Source organism: Xyrauchen texanus, chromosome 26 (assembly GCF_025860055.1).
Source record: "Xyrauchen texanus isolate HMW12.3.18 chromosome 26, RBS_HiC_50CHRs, whole genome shotgun sequence".
NCBI lineage: Eukaryota > Metazoa > Chordata > Actinopteri > Cypriniformes > Catostomidae > Xyrauchen > Xyrauchen texanus.
This window is the reverse complement of record NC_068301.1, coordinates 4,056,116-4,077,909: the sequence shown is the minus strand read 5'-3', so window position 1 is coordinate 4,077,909 and position 21,794 is coordinate 4,056,116. Positions and strand designations below refer to the sequence as shown.

The following is a 21,794-nucleotide window of genomic DNA, read 5'->3' as shown; positions in this document are numbered from 1 at the left end:
GGGGCCACTACTCTTCAATCAGTACATGCTTCCACTTGGTAACATCATTAGGAAATATAACATCTCCTTCCATTTCTATGCCCATGATTCTCAGCTGTACCTGCATTTAAAATCTTGAGACTCTTTGCAGCCTCTCATGGACTGTCTTGAGGAAGGATATTAAATGCTGGATAGCAAATAACTTTCTTAAGCTCAACAATGATAAAACTTTGGTCCCTCCAAAACTAGAAGCTCTATAGTTGGTTACTTAGTCTCACTCCTTATGTTAAGTCACACGCAAAAAATGTTGGCATTATCTTTGACTCTGAGCTTTGTCTTGAAAAACAAATTAGCTCAGTTGTTAAAAACAGCCATTACCAGTTGAGAGTCATCTCCAGACTTAAATCATCACTTTCCTTTCAAGTTCTGGGAAAAGTCATTGATGCATTTATTCCCTCACGTCCGGACTATTGTAATTCCCTATACCTTGGTCTTCCTCAATCTTCATTGGCACGTGTGCAGATGTTACAGAACGCAGCGGTTAGACTGTTAACGAGTGCAAAAAAACGTGATTATATCACTCCAATTCTAGCTTTCAATTCAATATTTTGCAGATTGTTTTTAAAGCTCTTAATCGACAAGCCCCGTCTTATATTCCTGACCTTATTTATTTGCGTTCATCTAAGCCTCTCAGGTCTGCCAATAAAGCTCTCCTTTATGTCCCACTGTCACATCTTAAAATAAAAGGTGACAGAGCCTCTGCAGTTGCTGCTCTGCGCTTATGGAGTCAATAGCCACCTGACATTAAGTGTGCTCCTTCAATCTCCATCTTTAAATCTAGACTTAAGACACATTTTTACTCTTTGGTCTTCCCAGGCTCTTAACTTGTTGATTAGTAATTGTTGTCTTTTATTTTATTGTATTGTATTCTATAATTGTTATTGGTCAGTGTAAGCTGAATTTAAATGTGCTTTTAAGTAAATCAAATTGACTTATTTTCCTATTTTCTGTTTGCTGTATTATAGAGCACTGCAGGTCAGTTAAATAAATAATGCAACTAAAATTGTGTGAGTGTTTTGGTATCGATGTCAGAGTGTGTTTTGTATGTGTGTATTGAGAAATGTGTGTGTGTGTGTGTGTGTGTGTGTGTAAAAAACAACAGTGGCATTATGTAAACAAACTGGCATTTAAAGGGTTAAAATCCTGAAAATTTATGAATATTTGGTAGTTATGATCAGGACTGATCTATGTCATTGAAAGTGGAAAATAATATTAATATATCATATTTTTAAGGACCTCTGAGTAACTTTTTGTATTGACACACAAGGGTTAATATTATGGTGATGGGGAAAAAAGTTATCATTGCCAAATCGATCTAGGAACTCAATAACAGTCCCTTAAAGATGCAGTTATCAAGCTTTACACATAATCACCCTCCATTACTGACATTTATTACAGTTTTACAGCAGTAGCATATATAGTGTATATTGACAAACAACAAAAATGTAAGTATCATATAAAATTAGCAAAACCATTTAGGAGAAATCAATTATACTTTTGTGTATTTTTCAACAGTGTTGGTAAATTACTCTAAAAAAGTAATTAGTTACTAATTACAAATTACATTTTCTACAGCAGGAAACTGATGGAGTGCGTACTCCGGGTAGGGAAGGAGGTAATTCCCCAAGTGAAGGAGTTCAAGTATCTCGGGGTCTTGTTCACGAGTGAGGGGACAATGGAGCGGGAGGTTGGCTGGAGAATCGGGACAGGTATTGCACTTGTTGTCACGAAAAGAGAGTTGTTTGTTCCTACCCTCACCTATGGTCATGAAGGCTGGGTCATGACCGAAAGAACTAGATCGCGAGTACAAGCGGCCGAAATGGGCTTCCTCAGAAGGGTGGCGGGCTTCTCCCTTAGAGATAGGGTGAGGAGCTCAGTCATCCGTGAGGAGCTCGGAGTAGAGCCGCTGCTCCTTTGCGTTGAAAGGAGTCAGTTGAGGTGGTTTGGGCATCTGGTAAGGATGCCCCCTGGCCGCCTCCCTAGGGAGGTGTTTCAGGCACGTCCAGCTGGGAGGAGGCCTCGGGGAAGACCCAGGACTAGGTGGAGAGATTACATCTCCACACTGACCTGGGAACGCCTCGGGGTCCCCCAGTCAGAGCTGGATAATGTGGCTCGGGATAGGGAAGTTTGGGGCCCCCTGCTGGAGCAGCTGTCCCCGCGACCCGACATCGGATAAGCGGTTGAAGATGGATGGATCTTCTACAGTGTAATTAGATTACTGTACTAATTACTCTGTCTGAAAAGTAATTGCATTACTTATTACTAATTACTTAATAAAACCCTGATCAACCTCGACCAGATGAAAAATACAAGGATAGACATGAAACTGTTCTTTCAAATAAACCAAATAAAATAAATTATTCATGAGCTGGCCAAAGAATTTAAAGGGACAGCGTTAAATTAGAAAACATACATTTTAACTAAATTTCTATTTTAAATTCATGATTGTTTTATATAGAATTGTTCTAGAGTCTATACAGTATTTAACGCAATTATATCAGAAGTAACTGTAATAAAAGTACAGAAAAATTAAGAGTAATCCCTTACTTTACTTTTTTTTCAATAAAAAGTAATTTAATTACAATAATGAATTACTTAGTAATGCATTACACTGAACACTGTTATTCAAAACACATAATAATTAGTTATTATTGTAATAAATATATATATTTTAAATGTTTATTTATTTTTAGAAAGACTAGCTACATTGACAAAACCACAGAAATAGGGAGCCATTATTGTCTTGTATTCTTATCGCTTTGCATTATACATAGATATTAGGAAATAAACTGACCTTGTTTTGTAAACTGGCACTTTTATATTGATTTAACAATGCATTTGGAGATTTGGAAACAGTTCTCTTAAGTCCGATGAAGACGAATGCGAAACATTGAGTGAAATATCGCAATATATCGTAGTTATAGTGTCACAATAATATCGTATCATGACCTACAAATCAATATTTTGTCGTATCACAAGTTACCTTGTAATTCCCACCCCTAGAAAATATCAGTTACGCTAAAACATAAGCAAAAGAAAGAAAACAAGTAAAAATACATAAAAAAAATATTAATAAAAGGAAAAAAGATCAAAGGACTTACATTTAATAATGATTTTGATAACCAGTTTATTTTTCGACCTATAAATAGTTTTTAAGTACTGTTGCAGTTCAGAAAGCCGAATGTACAAAATGGGTTTCTGATTATAAAATGTACAAGTACATTAAACTTTGTTAACAAAATAAAAGGATTAATTAAATGAGCACTCAGCAAGTTTTTGTTCATGTCGTTTTAGATTTACACTGACACCTAGTGGCCTGGATGCAGTATAATTTAAAAGCAATAGTTTTAAATTACAGATACCAGTGTATAAATTCACAATTCACTGTCAGCCATTATTAATTTAATCCATGAGTGCAAGTGTCAAAAACAGGATGGTTACTGAGATTAAGCGAGAAGTATTTGACTGGTCAAATACTGCAAATATTGCAAAGATTTCAAACAAACTTCTTTCACGTTGTCATTATGGGGTATTGTTTGTAGGATTTTAAGGAAAATAATTAATTTAATCCATATTGGAATAAGGCTGTAACATAACAAAATGTGGAAAAAGTGAAGCGCTGTGAATACTTTCCGGATGCACTGTATATTTTCTTTCTTCTGCTGAACACAAACGAAGATTTTTAGAAGAATATCTCAGCTCTGTAGCTCCATATAGTGCAATTAAATGGTGACCAGACATTTGAAGCTCCAAAAATCATATAAAGGCAGCATAAATGTAATCCATACGACTCAAGTGGTTCAATACATGTCTTCTGAAGAGACCCAGATGGTTTTGGGTGAGAACAGACCACCTTAAATCTCCTTTTACTCTATAAACATTGCTATTGCAGTCACTGTGCACAATCAAGATTTCAAGCTCGATTACACATCCTAGTGCTTGATGCATGTGCAGAGATAAGGAGAGAAATAAATTACAACCTAAAATGCTTCACTGGCTCATCTAATAAGCAGAAACTAAATGTTATTTTGTTCCATTTATTAATGGGCAAGTGCAGAAAATAATAAGGTGCAAAATCCACACAAAAAAAAAAATCACTAGGTGAACAAAGAGAAATAAGTGAATAATGTGAATAATAATATTATGCTTTACATAAGAAATTGCAAATAAGCGTTTAAAAGTTAAAGGAGAGAACTATATTACAAAAAGGGAGACGACAAATTTGATACAACGTGAAAAAACGAAATAACAAAAGACAATCATGTTCACTTGTGCTGCTGCTGCATCTCAAACAACAGCTTGTGGACATCGAACATGGCCTGTGATCGATGTTGCTCTGGCAGCCTCCGCAACAAGTCTGCGACAGTTTCACCAAATCTAGTGTATTCGTCACCGTCTTTTAGAAGTTTCTGCTGGCTCTCCAAGCAGCGGGCCTCCAGGAGTATAAGCTGCTCGGAAAGACGTTTATCTTGTCCTCTCTTCTTTCTCTTCTGTGGCACTCTTGCACAAGTGAGTAGAGGAGAATGCAGAGGTGTTGTTGGTTTCTTCCCCTCACTGCCTGATGTACTCGGCTCAGAGGAAGAGAATACAGGTGAGCATGGAGATGGTATTTCTTCTGCTGGCATCTCGACAGCTGTTGTGCTGTAGGACTCATTTCCACCCTGGAAATGAGAAGAAAGTAGCAAAATGTTGGTAACCTGAAAATACTCTTACGTGAATTAACTCATGTGCATATAGACGATACGTCATAAATACCTCCTATTGTCTTTGTGTTATTTTTGACCAGGGACAGGTAAAGAATATGTTAAAAGACTGCATAGTTTTTGGTACTGGAACCAAATGTTGTGACTGTTAAGACCATTAAAATAAAATGAAAAAAGCATTTATTTTTGTATATAATTGTTTTTGGTTGCCATTTTCTTTTACCATTTTCTACACTTTAGCCCCACACTGTTCTCTAGGTCCCCCACATGGGGCACTGCATTGTTCCTACAAATTGCATCTTTTCACACACACATGCAAACGCACAGGCTCACGCACACACAGGCTCACGCGCACGCGCACGCACGCACTCACTCACTCACACTCGCTCAAGCCCGCTCACACACTCTCGCTCACTCGCTCAAGCCCGCTCACGCACGCATGCACGCACTCACTCACTCTCGCTTACACTCACTCAAGCCCGCTCGCTCACGCACTCACTCTCGCTCAAGCCCGCTTACTCACACGCTCACTCACACACGCATGCTCGCACGCACACTCACGCACTCACATTCGCTCAAACCCGCTCACTCTCACACGCACGCACTCACGCACTCACGCATTCACTCACACTCAAGCCCGCTCGCTCACACACTCACTCTCGCTAGCTCACACACGCACGCTCACTCACTCTCGCGCACTCGCTCACGCACTTGACTCTGCGTCTGAGACCGTCTATCCGCGCATCTTATCACGTGACTTGTTGAGTGCGTTACCGTGGAGACCTAGTGCATGTGGAGGCTTCATACTATTCTAAGCGGCATCCACACACAACTCACCACGCGCCCCACCCATGTGACTCTACTCTCCCTAGCAACCGGGCCAATTTGGTTGCTTAGGAGACCTGGCTTGAGTCACTCAGCACGCCCCACATATTAATTTTTTATCATACTCAACATTATGCCACAAATACCGAAACTAACACTTTACTCATATATTCTCAGATACGTTCACATTGAGAGTTCAGATGTATTAAAATGGGCAGATGTTATTTCTAGGCAAATGAGACGTGACCGTTTCCACTTACTGTCGTGACCTTTCTCTTAATATTCTCCAGCAGGTTTTCCTGTCCACGGACGAAATACAGATGCTGGAATTCTGTGTTGTCTTTCTCCCGTTTCACCTGTCCACCCTGCTCGATGTAGACAACTTTACGGAAACCATCTATGAGAGGGACATATGTGTATATAAGCACAGTGTTAATAGATTTGTAATGTTAACTCCTCTCTGCCTTTAAGTTTGTGAGTTTTATGTATACAGACAATACAACAGTTAATACAGAAAGATTCAGTTTGCATCCAAATTTTCAGGTTATTGAACAAAACTATAAAAAACTCCCATATTGAGTGATCTATAAGGATAAGTGAGTTTACATCAATCTGAACATGTATTATAGACATTATCAAGAATGTACAACATGACATCATCTGGGTTGGTCATTCAATTACGTTAAATGTGCAGATGATAAAAATGAGACTGATGTCCTTATACTTACACGTATTGAGCTGTCGAATGAAACTGGCCATGTTATTGTGCTTGAAGTATTTCGGAAGAACCTCTTTGGAAAATCTACCCTGGTCGAACACATGGAAGCTGTTGCCATTCTGTAAACAAACCAGAAATAATCCCGAAAACAGGAAGAGTTTAGTAAACCAACACATGGATGAAAACTAGTATCATGCTTAAGAGATGTATGGTTTTACATAATCAGAATACATGTACAATTATTGCATTTATAATCAGCATATTCGGTTCCAATGAATCCTGTTGTAAACACACCCTTCATTTTTTTTTTTTTTATGAAATATCCCAGGAGATCAGCAGTTACAGAAATGCTAAAAACAGCCCATCTGGCACCAACAATCATGCCAACGTTGAAATCACCGAGATCACATCTCCCCCATTCTGATGGTTGATGTGAACATCAACTGAAGCACCTGACCCTTATCTTCATGATATGATTTCCGCACTGCACTGCTGCCACACGATTCGCTGATTAGATAATCGCTTGAATAAGTGTGACAGGTGTGACTTATAAAGTGGCCGGTGAGTGTATATATGTATCTTCTGAAAAGTCACGATGAGGCTCTTTAGATCAAAACATACTGTGATGGAGCTCTACAAGACCACAAAAGATCAAGATACAGGGCCTTCCACTTTTTGATCAGGGTTTATATAAGGACACATTAGTCAAGGCCTTAACAGCACAAATTAAGGAAACCTGTAAATGTTACACGCACGCACTTACACTTAAATCACTTTGACTCTGAACTCACATGACTCCAACAGATTAACGGGTCCGTGTCCGGATCTTCCACCATCATCCAGAGTTTGGTGAGAAACGCAGGTACATTATTATTACCGGTGACCATCACCCCTCCGGATCCGACACTGTGATACTCCATCACAGATGATTTATCGACAATATCCGATGACAATTAATCTCTCCCCACGCCACTGTACAATAATGACTCCGTTTATTTTTCCTGACCATTCAGATCCCGTTAAAAGAGCGATATGTCAGATTAAATACATCTGAATGAGTGTTTCGATCATGTTGATCGAGCGTAAATTTCCTTAAAATCCAGAAAACAAGCGGCGTAGTTGGGGCGTCGCGCACTGATGACGCTTCCGCTACGTGAAATATTCACGCAACATTAAAACGAGCTAAAAAACAAACAAACACATTCAATAAAAGCAAGTATATTCCATTTTAATGTGTTTAAATGCATTTATAATAATTAATTTGGAAGATGTAGAGGTTTTAAAGGTGAACGCGGTCACCATTGAACTTTAACCGACCCATACGCAGTTAAAATGAAAGGCACATAAATAGAAACTATTTTAATTTTAACCAAATTAAATTCTCATTAAATTAAAAACAGTGTAATATAAAAATTATTAAGATAATAAATAAATAAAATTAACGTGAACGACTCGAGGTGTGACCCCTGACCCCGACGCGATTCAAATGCACATGGTCGCAGTTTCAGCACGCGTACGGCTCAGAACGGCACGATGAGTAAATTAAAGAGCAAAAAGAGAAATATAGAGGAGAACGAAGACGAAAAGGTATGGAAATATATGTTACGTCAATTCGAAGCGTTTAGACAGTCGTTGACAAAATACAGTGTGTTATAAGATTGTAACACGTGTGTTTATGTAGTGTGGGGTTGATTTGCAGTCTTCTGACTTGATAAAATATCTCTTCATAACTCTAATTACAACAAATCACCTTTTATAACATATTTAATAAGTGTTAATAGAGAATCTTGTCTTAAACCCTGCTACGCTCTTATTTTGTTTGTATATACACTATATGTTGTCTAATGTTTGTAGTGTACACTGTCTACCTAACTTTGCATATTTTCTATGGACTATTTTCTCATGTGAAATATATATATATATATTCAATACAATGCTAAATACACTAAAACATACATTTACATAAACAATGTAATGCCGTAAAATGTGCTATATATAAAGCAATATGCAATCTAGTAAATGAGCTGATATACAGTACAGACAGTTGGATACAGTAGATTTTATTGTGGTAGTTATAGTATTCCTAATAGGCTATAAAGGTAGTCATTTACAATTACAAATAAACCTCCTTTAACTTTGACATCACTGTCAATCATGGGTGTTGATGCCAGGGGGGATGGGGAGAGGTAACCCCCTCAATAATCAAAATAAGTATGTACAACCCCCAATATTTATACCATGATTAATGGAAAGGAGTAAATGCTTCACGCTGCAACCCCCCAATGTTCAAGCCAAATCAATGCCCTTGCTGCCAGTGGATGTTTAACTTGTTTGCTGATGCTCTCAATCTAAAGTCAATGTCACATTCCCTTCAGCTGCCCATCTTTGACAAGGACAGCAGTAAAGATGCTCATCTAGATGACAATGATGAAGATGAGGCTGATCTGTCGGATAGTGAGGAGAGCGTCTTCTCTGGACTTGAAGAATCGGGTAGTGACAGTGACGAAGATGATGAGGAGGATGAAGAAGAGGAGGATGGATCTGAAGAAGAGAACTCTGATGTAGAAAACAAGAAGAAATTTAGTGGAGACGTTCAGCTGTCTGACAAGGATGTCAGTAAACCTAAGGTACTGTAAATGCAACTTTATCTGGTGTTGGCATTGCAAATGATTCAGGGCTAGCATTTGACCTATAAGTGTTTTTTAATGGACGATAATGCCGCATTGCGGCTACATTAGGGTTGTGCCGATAGACGATGATATCAGGGATCGACGATAGCCAGAGATATCGCCAATAGCTGATGCCTTTGACGATATCAAGACATCATCCATAATGTTCTTGCGACACCGACACACGCGTCTGAGGATTATAAAAATGAAACATTGAAAATGTTTTAAAAACAGACTACAAAACTACATCCCACATCCAAATTAAATTGCAAGGTGATAGACCTATATGCACAAATTATGTCAAAAGTGCTTGTTATAAAAGAGACACATCATACAGTTGTTGTTTGAACCATGGTGAAAACGGCATCGTCATTCGTCAGCATTTTGTTTTCTTTGCACAGCACATTAACATAAAATTGTAATGATAATACTAATAACACTGCAATAACAAGTTGCGGTTATTATTATAAGATTAAAAATGATATAACCATCCATACCTCTGTAGTGTGGTTCTCCGGGATGAATGTCATTTCGAGACATTTTGCCTCCAGTTTCCAATACTCTGAAATGTCACACACATGTAGGGGGTTATGTTTATGTTTGACAACATGCCTGTTGTCAAAGTGACATAGTCAGCCGCATTCAAATCTTTAGTTCGCTCGTTTTATTGTACAGATAGCAGTGTTGGTGCTTGCGCCCCGGCAGCTCGTACTGTTTGTCAAAGGTTTGAAGTAGATCTCTAAAACTTGCCTTCTCAACTGTATGATAGGAGACCATCTCCTTTGTGATATACCGTAATTTCCGGACTATTGAGCGCACCTGAATATAAGCCGCACCCACTGAATTTTAAAAAAATTATTATTTTGAACATAAATAAGCCGCACATTTCTATAAGCCGCAGGTGCCTACCGGTACATTGAAACAAATGAACTTTACTCAGGCCTTAACGAAACACGGCTTGTAACAAAAATAAATAGGCTTTAACGAAACACGGTGTGGCAGCGGGCGTGGTCAAGCGCCCGTCCGGAGAGAAAGCGGTAAGGCGCTTACACCTGAGCTAAATTATGTCTAACACCGGTGTCTAATTTCAGTAAGCATGGGGAGAGCGGCATAAAAGGCAGCAGCCACAGAGCTGAGAGAGTGACACACGTCAGTCTAGTGTTGGCGCATAGAAGAATTGAGAAACTTTATAAAATTGATTGTAAACATTGCTGTGGCCATTAAAAGCCTTACCTGGAATGTCAAGTGCCCTGCTGAAAACTGTCACACTGGTGCCCGTGTGACAGTTTTCCCAAGAAGGACACGTGAAGCAGGGCACTTGAAATTAGACACCGGTGTTAGACATAATTTAGCGCAGGTGTAAGCGCCCTTACAGCTTTTCTCTCTCGGACGGGCGCTTGACCACGCCTCTTCTGCCACACACGGCTTGTAACAAAAATAAAAAATTTGAAGTAAACAGTAGCCTACCAAGAAAGTCATTGGTCACTATCTTCCTCCTCCTGCGCACTGAAACCACTGAAGTCATCTCCTTCGGTGTCGGAGTCAATTCCTCACGCTGCTGTTTCCAATGTCTTATCATCGACTCATTAAGACCAAGCTCCCGTGCAGCAGCCAGATCAATCGCCTTCAACTTGAAAGCTGCATCATATGCATTTCTCCGTATCTTTGCCATGAAGAGGGTGACAAAATGACTACCGTAAGGGAAGTTTGAGCACGCTCGATTTAATCTAAACAGTAAACAAAAAAGTTGTTTGACCTTAACCCGTTCGGTAATTTCATTGGTCTAATGAAAGCTTCACGCCACCAAAAAACTGAGCACGTCACAGAATTTTATTTATTTATTTTTTAATAACATTTGAAAGCGGGAAAAATCCATATATTAGCCGCGATGTTCAAAGCGTGGGAAAAAGTTGCGGCTTATAGTCCGGAAATTACGTTACTTGGAGACAGCTGCTGTGCACTGGGCCCACATTCACTGTTTCGTTTGTACTTCGTGCTTTTTGCAAAATCTCTGATGATAGATGGCTGACTTCGATCTTTGCCGACCACACCTTCTCTTGGTGCTAGCTTATCAGCATGGTGGTGGGCACGCAAATGTACATATAGGGTTGAGACTCCTTCATCGGCACAACTCTAGTGCAAAGTTTGCAAATTGCCTGTGTGATATCCATGGGCTCGCCTTTTGCATCTGGTTTAAAACCGACTAAAAACTGAAAACTGACATTTTCTCAACCAGCTTCTTGAGGAATCACCCTGGGATGCTTTTTAAACAGTATTGAAGGAGTTCCCATCAATACTGGCACTTATTAGCTGCTTTTCTTTATTATTCGGTCCAAGTCATCAATTTCAGAAACCTTTTTTAAATTTAATTTTGTAAAGAAATTATATGTTGGCACAATTATATTTTTGTCTATAAAACTAATTTCAACTATTTAAGCATGCGCCTTCAACTCAAAAGGTTTTTATGATCATTTCAGTCAAGTGACCCCAAACTTTTAAATGGCAGTGTAGACTTTAATTAGTGAACAATCCTCTCTGCCCATATTTGGATGACTTCCACCTCTGGTTGCAGTGATCTGAATCCTAAAACGATTGATTTAGCATGCCATGTTTAGTCATCTGATCCAGGAAAGCTAATATGTTTTAGCCAGATAGCACATTATGTGCTGAGTACACATTGTGCTTTGTGTGGATTATCTAATGACCTATTCATCCAATTACATTGTATATGGGCTAGTTTGAAAGTTAATCGCCTCTAAGTAATGGTGTGTGATTTGGTATTTTATGTTCTGTTTATTTTATAAGTGAAAATGCTCCATATAGGCTAAGCAACACATGTCAAAGATTATATATATTATTTTTGTCGGAGTAGAAGAAATAGGCTGATTGTATTCAACTATTTAAGAGCATATTGCACATGGCTATTTGATCAGTTTGATGTTTTTACCAATTACAATAAAATGTGCAGTGCACAAAAATGAATAAATAATCAAAACAGAGCACTTCTGATTTGTCTGCAAATTTCAAAGCACTTGTTCTGTTTTGGTCATCATGCATGCATGCATTGGAAATTAGAGCTTCTAAGCTTTCAAACAATACCTATTTTGTGTTGGTCAAGACTGTATTTATTAGTATTTAGATTTTTGACCCATCTGACCTAAAAGGGTTAAATGTGCATCAAACATATAAAATATACATGTCTAATATCTTCATTTATAAACAGATTATTCTCTTATGTCTTGAACAGTTAAAGGTTACGGTATTTTTTTTATCTTAATATTTTTGTCAACTGTATGATTTAATAAAATCGTTTAATTATCATCATGGTGAGTCTTTCATCTCGTATTCATAATCGTTGATGATCTAAAACCCATCGTCGTTTAACATATTCGTCTGTGATTTTCTTTATGGCTTCAGTATAAAGACACCTCTCGAATAAGGAAGGACATTGTCAAAACTGTCATTTTATTGCAGTTGATTTGGTCTCTATAGACCAGGGGTTTGCAAATTGGGTGAAAGTGAGCCTCCCCCATGAGAACTTGAAGACAGCCATGCTCCTCGACGGTCAAATAACTAAACTGGAAACATGTACAATAACAGCCACAGGCTACTAACGTTATCTCAGTTGAATAAGAGCTATTTTGGAGATTTTAGGCTACTTAAGCCATTTCAAATTACTTCCTGGTTTTGGTCCGTTTAGACGTCTTTGGTCCAAGTTGCGTTCATATATCAATCGAACCGCACTAGAGTTAGTTTGGAAACGGACCGAGACCCACTATTCAGGCAGTCTCGGTTCGCTTGTGTGGTGCGCAACAAGGTTCGGGTGGAAGCGTTCACAAATGAACCGCACTAACAGAGCATTCGCACCAGAGTTCGTTTTAATCAAACCAAACCTGCCAAGTGTGAACACACCCTTAATTTCACAAATAAAACCAATCAGAAGAGGAGGAATTGCGATCAAAATGATCTGTTGCCCTTCTGATAGGACTGTAAAATTGGTCCTGATGTTGCGCCTATTGCAGGTTGGCACCAGTTGGCACAGGTAGTCTTGAAAAAAAGTGTAGAATATTCTGAGAATGTCATTCAGCCGCCCATTTTGTCTACAGGGTAAGGCTAATTTAAGTTTGTGTAAAGAAAAGGCATATATAGGTCTAAAAATATATATATTTTTGTTTGGTAATTATTTTATTTGATGCTTTATTCATTTATAAATACCTTTTTCGTTGTTGATGTTTTAAATCCGCATCTGAAGTGTTCCGCTCCATGCATCAGTGCACCGTGCACAAGGCATCAGTGAAGTGATTATTTCGCCTCTAGAGGCCGCTCTCATACTGCGTAATGACAGCGAGCACTTCCCAGCCGCTCCAGCACCGGACGCAATGGGGAAAAACGATTAGTTGTGGATTTTTGCATATGCCGTAATTTCCGGACTATTGAGCGCACCTGAATATAAGCCGCACCCACTAAATAAAAAAAAAAATATGATTTTGAACATAAATAAGCCGCACATGTCTATAAGCCGCAGGTGCCTACCGGTACATTGAAACAAATGAACTTTACACAGGCCTTAACGAAACACGGCTTGTAACAAAAATAAATAAGCTTTAACGAAACACGGTGTGGCAGCGGGGGCGGGGGCGTGGTCAAGCGCCCATCCGGGAGAGAAAAGCGGTAAGGGCGCTTGCACCTGAGCTAAATTATGTCTAACACCTGTGTCTAATTTCAGTAAGCATGGGGAGAGCGGCATAAAAAGGCAGCAGCCACAGAGCCGAGAGGGAGAGAAACACACACACACACACGTCAGTCTAGTGTTGGCGCATAGAAGACCAAGAATTGAGAAACTTTATAAAATTGATTGTAAACATTGCTGTGGCCATTAAAAGCCTTAGCTGGAACGTCAAGTGCCCTGCTGAAAACTGTCACACTGGTGCCCGTGTGACCGTTTTCCCAAGACGGACACGTGAAGCAGGGCACTTGAAATTAGACACCGGTGTTAGACATAATTTAGCGCAGGTGTAAAGCGCCCTTACAGCTTTTCTCTCCCGGACGGGCGCTTGACCACGCCCCCGCTGCCACACACGGCTTGTAATAAAAAATTTGCAGTAAACAGTAGCCTACCAAGAAAGTCATTGGTCACTATCTTCCTCCTCCTGTGCACTGAAACCACTGAAGTCATCTCCTTTGGTGTCGGAGTTGAATAGCCTCAGATTTAGTTGTCTTTTTGCACTGAGTCAATTCATCACGCTGCTGTTTCCAACGTCTTATCATCGACTCATTAAGACCAAATCAATCGCCAGATCAATCGCCTTCAACTTGAAAGCAGCATCATATGCATTTCTACATGTCTTTGCCATGGTGAGGGTGACAAAATGACTACCGTAATCAGAATGATGGGAAGTTTGAGCGCGCTTGATTTAATCTAAACAGTAAACAAAAAAAGTTGTTTTGACCTTAACCCGTTCATCTAATGAAAGCTTCACGCCACCAAAAAACTGAGCACGTCACAGAATGTTTTTTTTTTTTTTTTTTTTTAATAAAATTTGAAAAATCCATATATTAGCCGCGTCATTGTTTAAGAAAATAACGGTAACCAATAGTTTCAGATATCTGTTATTGGTGCAGATTAATCGGCAAAACCAAGTGTGCCGCACAAGCCCTCAAAAGTGAAGCCAAATCGTCTCGATCGCCCCCTGGTGACTGGTCCTAGTATAGGTCATAAACCCCGCCTCCCCATGTTATTCAACGGGACGTCAGACCAACTAAACAATTAAATTACAATTCACATATCTTTTTTCCAAAGATAGTTTCTGTCATTTACTGTCTTTTCGATAACATTGATGTAATTTCAAGTGTTTGTTTTCAAAATAAGTTTGTTTTTAGTTATTTGATGCTATAAAAACGGTGCTGTGACATCATGATTGACAGCTGTGATTGACAGGTTCTCTGAGCGAAGTAGTCACTGAAGCACCAGCTGACTTTTTTCGGGATCTTCGGAGGATTGAGGAGATTGGAGCTTTAAATTTAATATCTAAATTTCTATAATTAATTATTTCACACCGTCATGAGTCAAAAGTCAAAAGTGCAGGGGCGTGTGCTTGCGATTGATTCAGCGAGAGTGAGGGCGGGGCCTTGATTTCGCAGCTTTACTTCCTGCTCACTACTGCGCAGGTCTGGTCCCGAAATCGCAACTGCGCAGACTCAAGTCCCAAGATGTCTGCTCCATATCGGGACACTGGCGGCTTCAGTTCTCACCAATGGAAAAGAGCGAAGGGGCGTCGTCCATCTTTTTTTACAGTCTATGGGTAAAACCGATATATATGTCAACCTCTACTTTTAGAAATGTAAGTACTCGCCTTGTTTTGATGAAAAGTGCTTCAGATTAAAGCAGATCGTTTCCTCCGTGTAATGTGTGTCCATCAAAGATGAGACGACTCCAATTTCATAGAATAATGTGTTTAAATATCCTTCCTGTTCTTTACAGTCAAATAAAAAGGTACAAATAAATATACATTTTAACCCCACGCAGCATGGATGAGCTAAAGAAGCGAGAGATTCTCATCGAAGTTCGTAAGATGCACGTTGAACTCTTAAAGTGACGGTGCTGTTGGTAGTGTTTTAGACTTAACAAATGTCTTTCCAAGCAGGCATGGTTACTGAATGATTCTGATAACCTCAAAGTAAATATCTTCTGATTTATCACCAGTGTAGAATATATTTCCTTCTCAGTTGACAGTATTTCATTTGTCAAGATTTCAGGTCATATCTACTCTCATTTGTCAGGATAAACAGCACCTAGAATGAAGATCGGGCCAAAGACTTGAGCCCCATATAACACCAGCGGAAGTGTCTGACTTACTGCGGGACACTATCTAGTTCTCGGCTTTGAAATCTCTGTCTGGAGTTGCGGCCGAGACCGTGGGACGATTTGTTCCTGTCTCAGCTTTTTAATCCAGCCCCCCCTCTCTCTGTTTTTTTCATTTGAGGGTCTTTCAAAAGACGGATCAGCGCTCTGATTGATGCACACCAGGCAGAATTAATGCAGCTGCCGGAGACATTACGATTCCTGCGAGAATTCCCGCCGCCCCTGCAGCCGTGTGTCTGATCCTTTCGCTGCCACGCTCACGCCGTGTCAGGGGGTGGGGGATGACATCGGGATGGGTGGGGGTGGAATAAACCAGGAGGGCTCGTCTTACTGTGAAACTTTCTCATGCTAATGCACGGTCATGCACAACGCACACCGCCGACACGTCTGGTCCACTTCCATCGACAAGACATGTGACGTGCGGGGGTCTTTCAGGGACCAATCGGGGGTTATGTGGGGGTTATTCACTTCACTGTGCATCTTGAGGGGTTTAATTGAGTAGCTACGATCTTAATTAAGTAGCAACGCGATGAGTGGCGCCGGATTGTTCCGTCCGCAACTCACTCAATAACTCAGCCAAAGTTCAGAGGAAGCATGGGCGACTTGAGGCCTTTGGAACGGAACAAAGACCGGGACAGTCTGCCAGCTGACATTAAAAACACGTTATTGGCTGGGGAAGTTGTGTGCAAACGGACGTGTGCTTGGTGCACATTTGCACACGTTGATGTGTGTGCGATTTCCAGATTGCAGGAGGTGCGTTAGTAGATTAGAAACGGATGTTTTGCAGTGTGCAGGTGTGCACCAAGGGCCTGTCAGTGCATTCATTTCTCGGCCTGATTCGTAGATCATAGATCGTACATCATTTGGAGCTTTCAAGGTGCTCAAGCGTTCATTCTGGTGGTTTTGGTGTGCAAAACCTTCAGCCCATGTTTTGTGGTCATATTGGGATTGAGCCACACAATGTTGGACGTCCTGAAGAGCTTGTTTTGGAAGGAGTAGTTCACCTAAAAATGTAAATTGATGTCATCATTTACTCTCATGCCATTACAAACCTGTATGACTTTCTTTCTTCCTGGTAACACAAAATGAGACATTTGGCAGAATGTTAACGCTGCTCTTTTCCATATAATGAAAGTCTATGGCGACTATGGCTGTCAAGCTCCAAAATGGACTAACAAAGCAACAAAAAAGAAAAAGGTCCGTCCATACAACTTGTGCATTATATTCCACACATTCTTAAAAAATGTACTTTGGTGTGCCATAGATGAACGAAAGTCAAATGGGTTTGGCGCGACATGAGAGCAAGAAAATTTCATTTTTGGGTGAACTATTCCTGGTAAAATCCACAGAAGGTGCTTGAATGGATTTGAAACGGATGTTTCAATGTGCTCCAAGAGCCTGTCAGTGCATTAATTTCTCGGTCTGATTCATAGATCATGGATCGTATGTCATTTGTAACTTTCAAGGCCCAAACGCTCATTCTCGCGCTTTTGGTTTGCAACATCTTAAGCCCACATTGGTTTTGTGGTCGCGCTGGCGTTGGGCCACGCTCCACTTGACGTCCTGCGACGGTTGTTTTTAAGTTACTACACTGTAAGCTCCTCTGTTCTGGCTGGTCGACCATCATCTGGACAAATCATCTGTCAAAGGCCGATTTCTCTTCCCCCACATCCTCGTCTTTTATTACTGAACTTGAGAAACAAGTTCAGACCCTTTACTGTCTGGTTAGCTGTGAAATTGCATCCTAGCGCTTTTACCAATTAGGTCTGGCTGACCATAGAGCTAAAAAAGTGTACGTCAGTATTTTTCAGATTTTTGATGATATTCACTTATAATAGCAAAACCTAAAAATAACCATTAGAGAACGTTCTGTAGAAGTTCTTGTTATGTTATCAGACAAACCTTCCTGCAACGTTCTGGGAATGTTAGTTTGTTTTAATAGCAAAACCTAAAAATAACCATTAGAGAACGTTCTTGTTATGTTATTAGACAAACCTTCCTGCAACGTTCTGGAAATGTTTGTTTTAATAGCAAAACCTAAAAATAACCATTAGAGAACGTTCTTGTTATGTTATCAGACAAAACCTTCCTGCAACGTTCTGGGAATGTTAGTTTGTTTTAATAGCAAAACCTAAAAATAACCATTAGAGAACGTTCTGTAGAAGTTCTTATGTTATCAGACAAAACCTTCCTGCAACGTTCTGGTAATGTTAGTTTGTTTTAATAGCAAAACCTAAAAATAACCATTAGAGAACGTTCTGTAGAAGTTCTTATGTTATCAGACAAAACCTTCCTGCAACGTTCTGGTAATGTTAGTTTGTTTTAATAGCAAAACCTAAAAATAACCATTAGAGAACGTTCTGTAGAAGTTCTTGTTATGTTATCAGACAAACCTTCCTGCAACGTTCTGGGAATGTTAGTTTGTTTTAATAGCAATACCTAAAAATAACCAATAGAGAACGTTCTGTAGAAGTTCTTATGTTATCAGACAAAACCTTCCTGCAACGTTCTGGGAATGTTAGTTTGTTTTAATAGCAAAACCTAAAAATAACCATTAGAGTACGTTCTGTAGAAGTTCTTATGTTATCAGACAAAACCTTCCTGCAACGTTCTGGGAATGTTAGTTTGTTTTAATAGCAAAACCTAAAAATAACCATTAGAGAACGTTCTGTGAAGTTCTTATGTTATCAGACAAAACCTTCCTGCAACGTTCTGGGAATGTTAGTTTGTTTTAATAGCAAAACCTAAAAATAACCATTAGAGAACGTTCTTGTTATGTTATCAGACAAAACCTTCCTGCAACGTTCTGGGAATGTTAGTTTGTTTTAATAGCAAAACCTAAAAATAACCATTAGAGAACGTTCTTGTTATGTTATCAGACAAAACCTTCCTGCAACGTTCTGGGAATGTTAGTTTGTTTTAATAGCAAAACCTAAAAATAACCATTAGAGAACGTTCTTGTTATGTTATCAGACAAAACCTTCCTGCAACGTTCTGGGAATGTTAGTTTGTTTTAATAGCAAAACCTAAAAATAACCATTAGAGAACGTTCTTGTTATGTTATCAGACAAACCTTCCTGCAACGTTCTGGGAATGTTAGTTTGTTTTAATAGCAAAACCTAAAAATAACCATTAGAGAACGTTCTTGTTATGTTATCAGACAAAACCTTCCTGCAACGTTCTGGGAATGTTAGTTTGTTTTAATAGCAAAACCTAAAAATAACCATTAGAGAACGTTCTTGTTATGTTATCAGACAAACCTTCCTGCAACATTCTGGAAATGTTAGTTTGTTTTAATAGCAAAACCTAAAAATAACCATTAGAGAACGTTCTGTAGAAGTTCTTATGTTATCAGACAAAACCTTCCTGCAACGTTCTGGGAATGTTAGTTTGTTTTAATAGCAAAACCTAAAAATAACCATTAGAGAACGTTCTTGTTATGTTATCAGACAAAACCTTCCTGCAACGTTCTGGGAATGTTAGTTTGTTTTAATAGCAAAACCTAAAAATAACCATGAGAGAACGTTCTTGTTATGTTATCAGACAAAACCTTCCTGCAACGTTCTGGGAATGTTAGTTTGTTTTAATAGCAAAACCTAAAAATAACCATTAGCGAACATTCTGTTTAAGTTCTTGTTATTAGACAAAACCTCCCTGCAATGTTCTGGGAACATTTGTTTATGGCTATATAAAATAAAACCTAAGGAGAACATTCCTCGAACGTTTAGGAATGTTTTGCTAAAACATAACCAAACGAGAACCAAATGCTAACGTTAGGGGAACGTTCTGTGTTTGCAGGGCATATTCTCTAAAAAGAAGTCTTGTCAGGTAAATGTAATATCTTGTTTTAAGGATGTTATACTGAAATAAAAGATATTGTTGGCCAAATAAAATTGATTTCAATATTCACTCAGTGTTGCTCAATTTTACATTTCCAGCTAAATCTTTGTGAACATGCATTAGGAATTTTTGATAGCACCTATTAAGAACGTCTGCTTATCCTAATACATCACGTCCTGGTTTGGCCTGCAGTTTAATGACTCCGAACAACCCTTCCTTTCTATAGCTCTTTTTCAGCTTATTTTTAAATCTTCAGTGCTTGGGGAAAAATTGGCCGTCCCTCAGGCTGCACGAGTCATTCAGGAACGCGGGACTCCTCCGTCTTGATATGGATTTAACTAGGCTTCAGGGAGGAAGTGTTTCACTTAGCTCGACAGTCCAAGAGATAGCGGGACATTAAGGAGCCGTAAATCAGTGCAGGTTACTCACCTGCACCATCACAGGCTCACGGGACACGCGGCGACTCAGAGCTGCTCTTCCTCTCGACCCTGCTCGGAGATTTTCTGCCCATACTTGAGTTTTCTCTGGAGTGATGTGCTGTGGTAAATAACAGCAAGCTTTCATCTCCGCTGTCCCGGCGACTCCCAGTATGTGAGGTTCTGGTGACGGATTTTCAACAGGACATGTGTAAATCACACAGAGGAAGTTTGTGCACGAAATGAAATAAACTGCATCTCTGAAACATGCAGATTGTCATGCTGCTATAAAAATATGGTGTCTGGAAAATGCTGAACTTAATTTGTCTTTCTAGGACCGTTTGAAAGCAGACCGGGTTAGTCACTTTAGTGATTAAAAAGTGCCGAGATTCAAAATTGATGATTTTAACGGTTTAGATGATTTAATTACTGTTGCAGTACAAGTTGAAAAATGTCACATCATAAAATATAAGGGGTAGTTTATTTTTTTTTTAACAAATAAATATATATGTCAGCATTTACTCTCCCTCATGTTGTTCCAAACCTGATCGACTTTCTTTTTTTTTTTTTCTTTTTTTTTTTTAGATTTTCATTAAAACATATATTAAATATATTTAATTCATGAAATGTCAATAAATTAATACATAAATGTATAAATAAATCCTAAAATGTGTCAAATAATTTAATGTCAAAAAATCATAAAATGTGTCAAATAAATTAATGTCAATAAATACATCATTTTTTTTTACATGTTTTTATTTATTAAAATATCTATCGAAAGATATATTAATGCCTTTAATGAAACATTAATTAATTTTTATAATATACCTCAAAATTAAAAGAAAACACATTTATTATTATTATTTTTACTATTTTCATGAAATTTAAGCACAATATCCAAATTTAGTCTTTTTTTAATATCGTTCCGTTTAAAATTATTACACTCAAAAAATTATTTTGATTTATGCATTTCTATTTCAGTACAAATTTTAATCAAATTTAATTAACTTTAATAATAATAATAATAAAAAAAACTGAATATTTTACGTTTATTAATTACATTTAGTAAAAAATGACACGGTTCAATTTGATTGAATTTTGTTATGAAATTGAAATGCACAAGTATTAAAAATAGGCTAAAATATTTAAGTGTTGAATCAGCATGAATTAGAAGTAGTGCATCAAATATTACCATTAGGTATAATATTGAAATAATATATGCAAAGAATATTGTTTTTATGGTGAATTAAAGTTTGGTGAGATTCAGCTGTAAAAGTGTAATAACATGAAATGTGTTTTTTTGTGTTTGAATGCATTTGTGAGATTTTGAGTCTTTAACAGTGAGTGTTTTCTGTTTCTACAGGCCGATGGCCAAAATTCAAAGGGAATGAAGAAGAAAAATACCAAATCTGCTTTACAGGGCGGAGGTAAAGAGAGCGTGGTGTCGGACAGAGACAGCGGCCTCAAGATTCCCTTACAGGTGGACGAGTATGAGCACGACACGTCAGATGAGGAGGTAAGAACACCTGGAACACCTGTTTGTAAATGACTGGACCAGTCACTCATATCATGAACTATAAACGCATCAAAACTGTGTCAGATCTGCCAGAAATGGCTGTCCTTACAAACAATTACCATGGTTACAACCTCATGACATTCCTGTGGGTGAACTGTCCCTCTAAACACAAACATGAGGTCCCATTATTAATTCACTAGTATTTT

The 21,794-nt window shown here is 38.6% G+C and overlaps 2 protein-coding genes across 2 annotated transcripts in view; one reads left to right on the top strand and one right to left on the bottom strand.

Moving 5' to 3' along the window:
* Positions 1-3,180: 3,180 nt before the first annotated feature.
* On the bottom strand, positions 3,181-7,410 carry LOC127619575 (heat shock factor protein 2-like). The gene is made up of 4 exons (XM_052092454.1): positions 7,077-7,410; positions 6,296-6,404; positions 5,828-5,964; positions 3,181-4,700 (listed from the first exon to the last, which is right to left on the bottom strand). Exons 1-4 carry the CDS (start codon positions 7,203-7,205, stop codon positions 4,305-4,307), a joined length of 771 nt encoding a protein of 256 aa, XP_051948414.1. The 5' UTR covers positions 7,206-7,410; the 3' UTR covers positions 3,181-4,304.
* Positions 7,411-7,764: 354 nt separating this feature from the next.
* Positions 7,765-21,794, top strand: part of LOC127619570 (ribosome biogenesis protein bop1-like) — a 104,727-nt gene continuing 90,697 nt past the window's right edge. Inside the window, exons 1-3 of the mRNA XM_052092442.1 lie at positions 7,765-7,872; positions 8,661-8,912; positions 21,436-21,588. Coding sequence (XP_051948402.1) covers positions 7,819-7,872; positions 8,661-8,912; positions 21,436-21,588 — 459 coding nt within the window. The 5' untranslated portion in view covers positions 7,765-7,818. The remainder of the gene's footprint in view (positions 7,873-8,660; positions 8,913-21,435; positions 21,589-21,794) is intronic.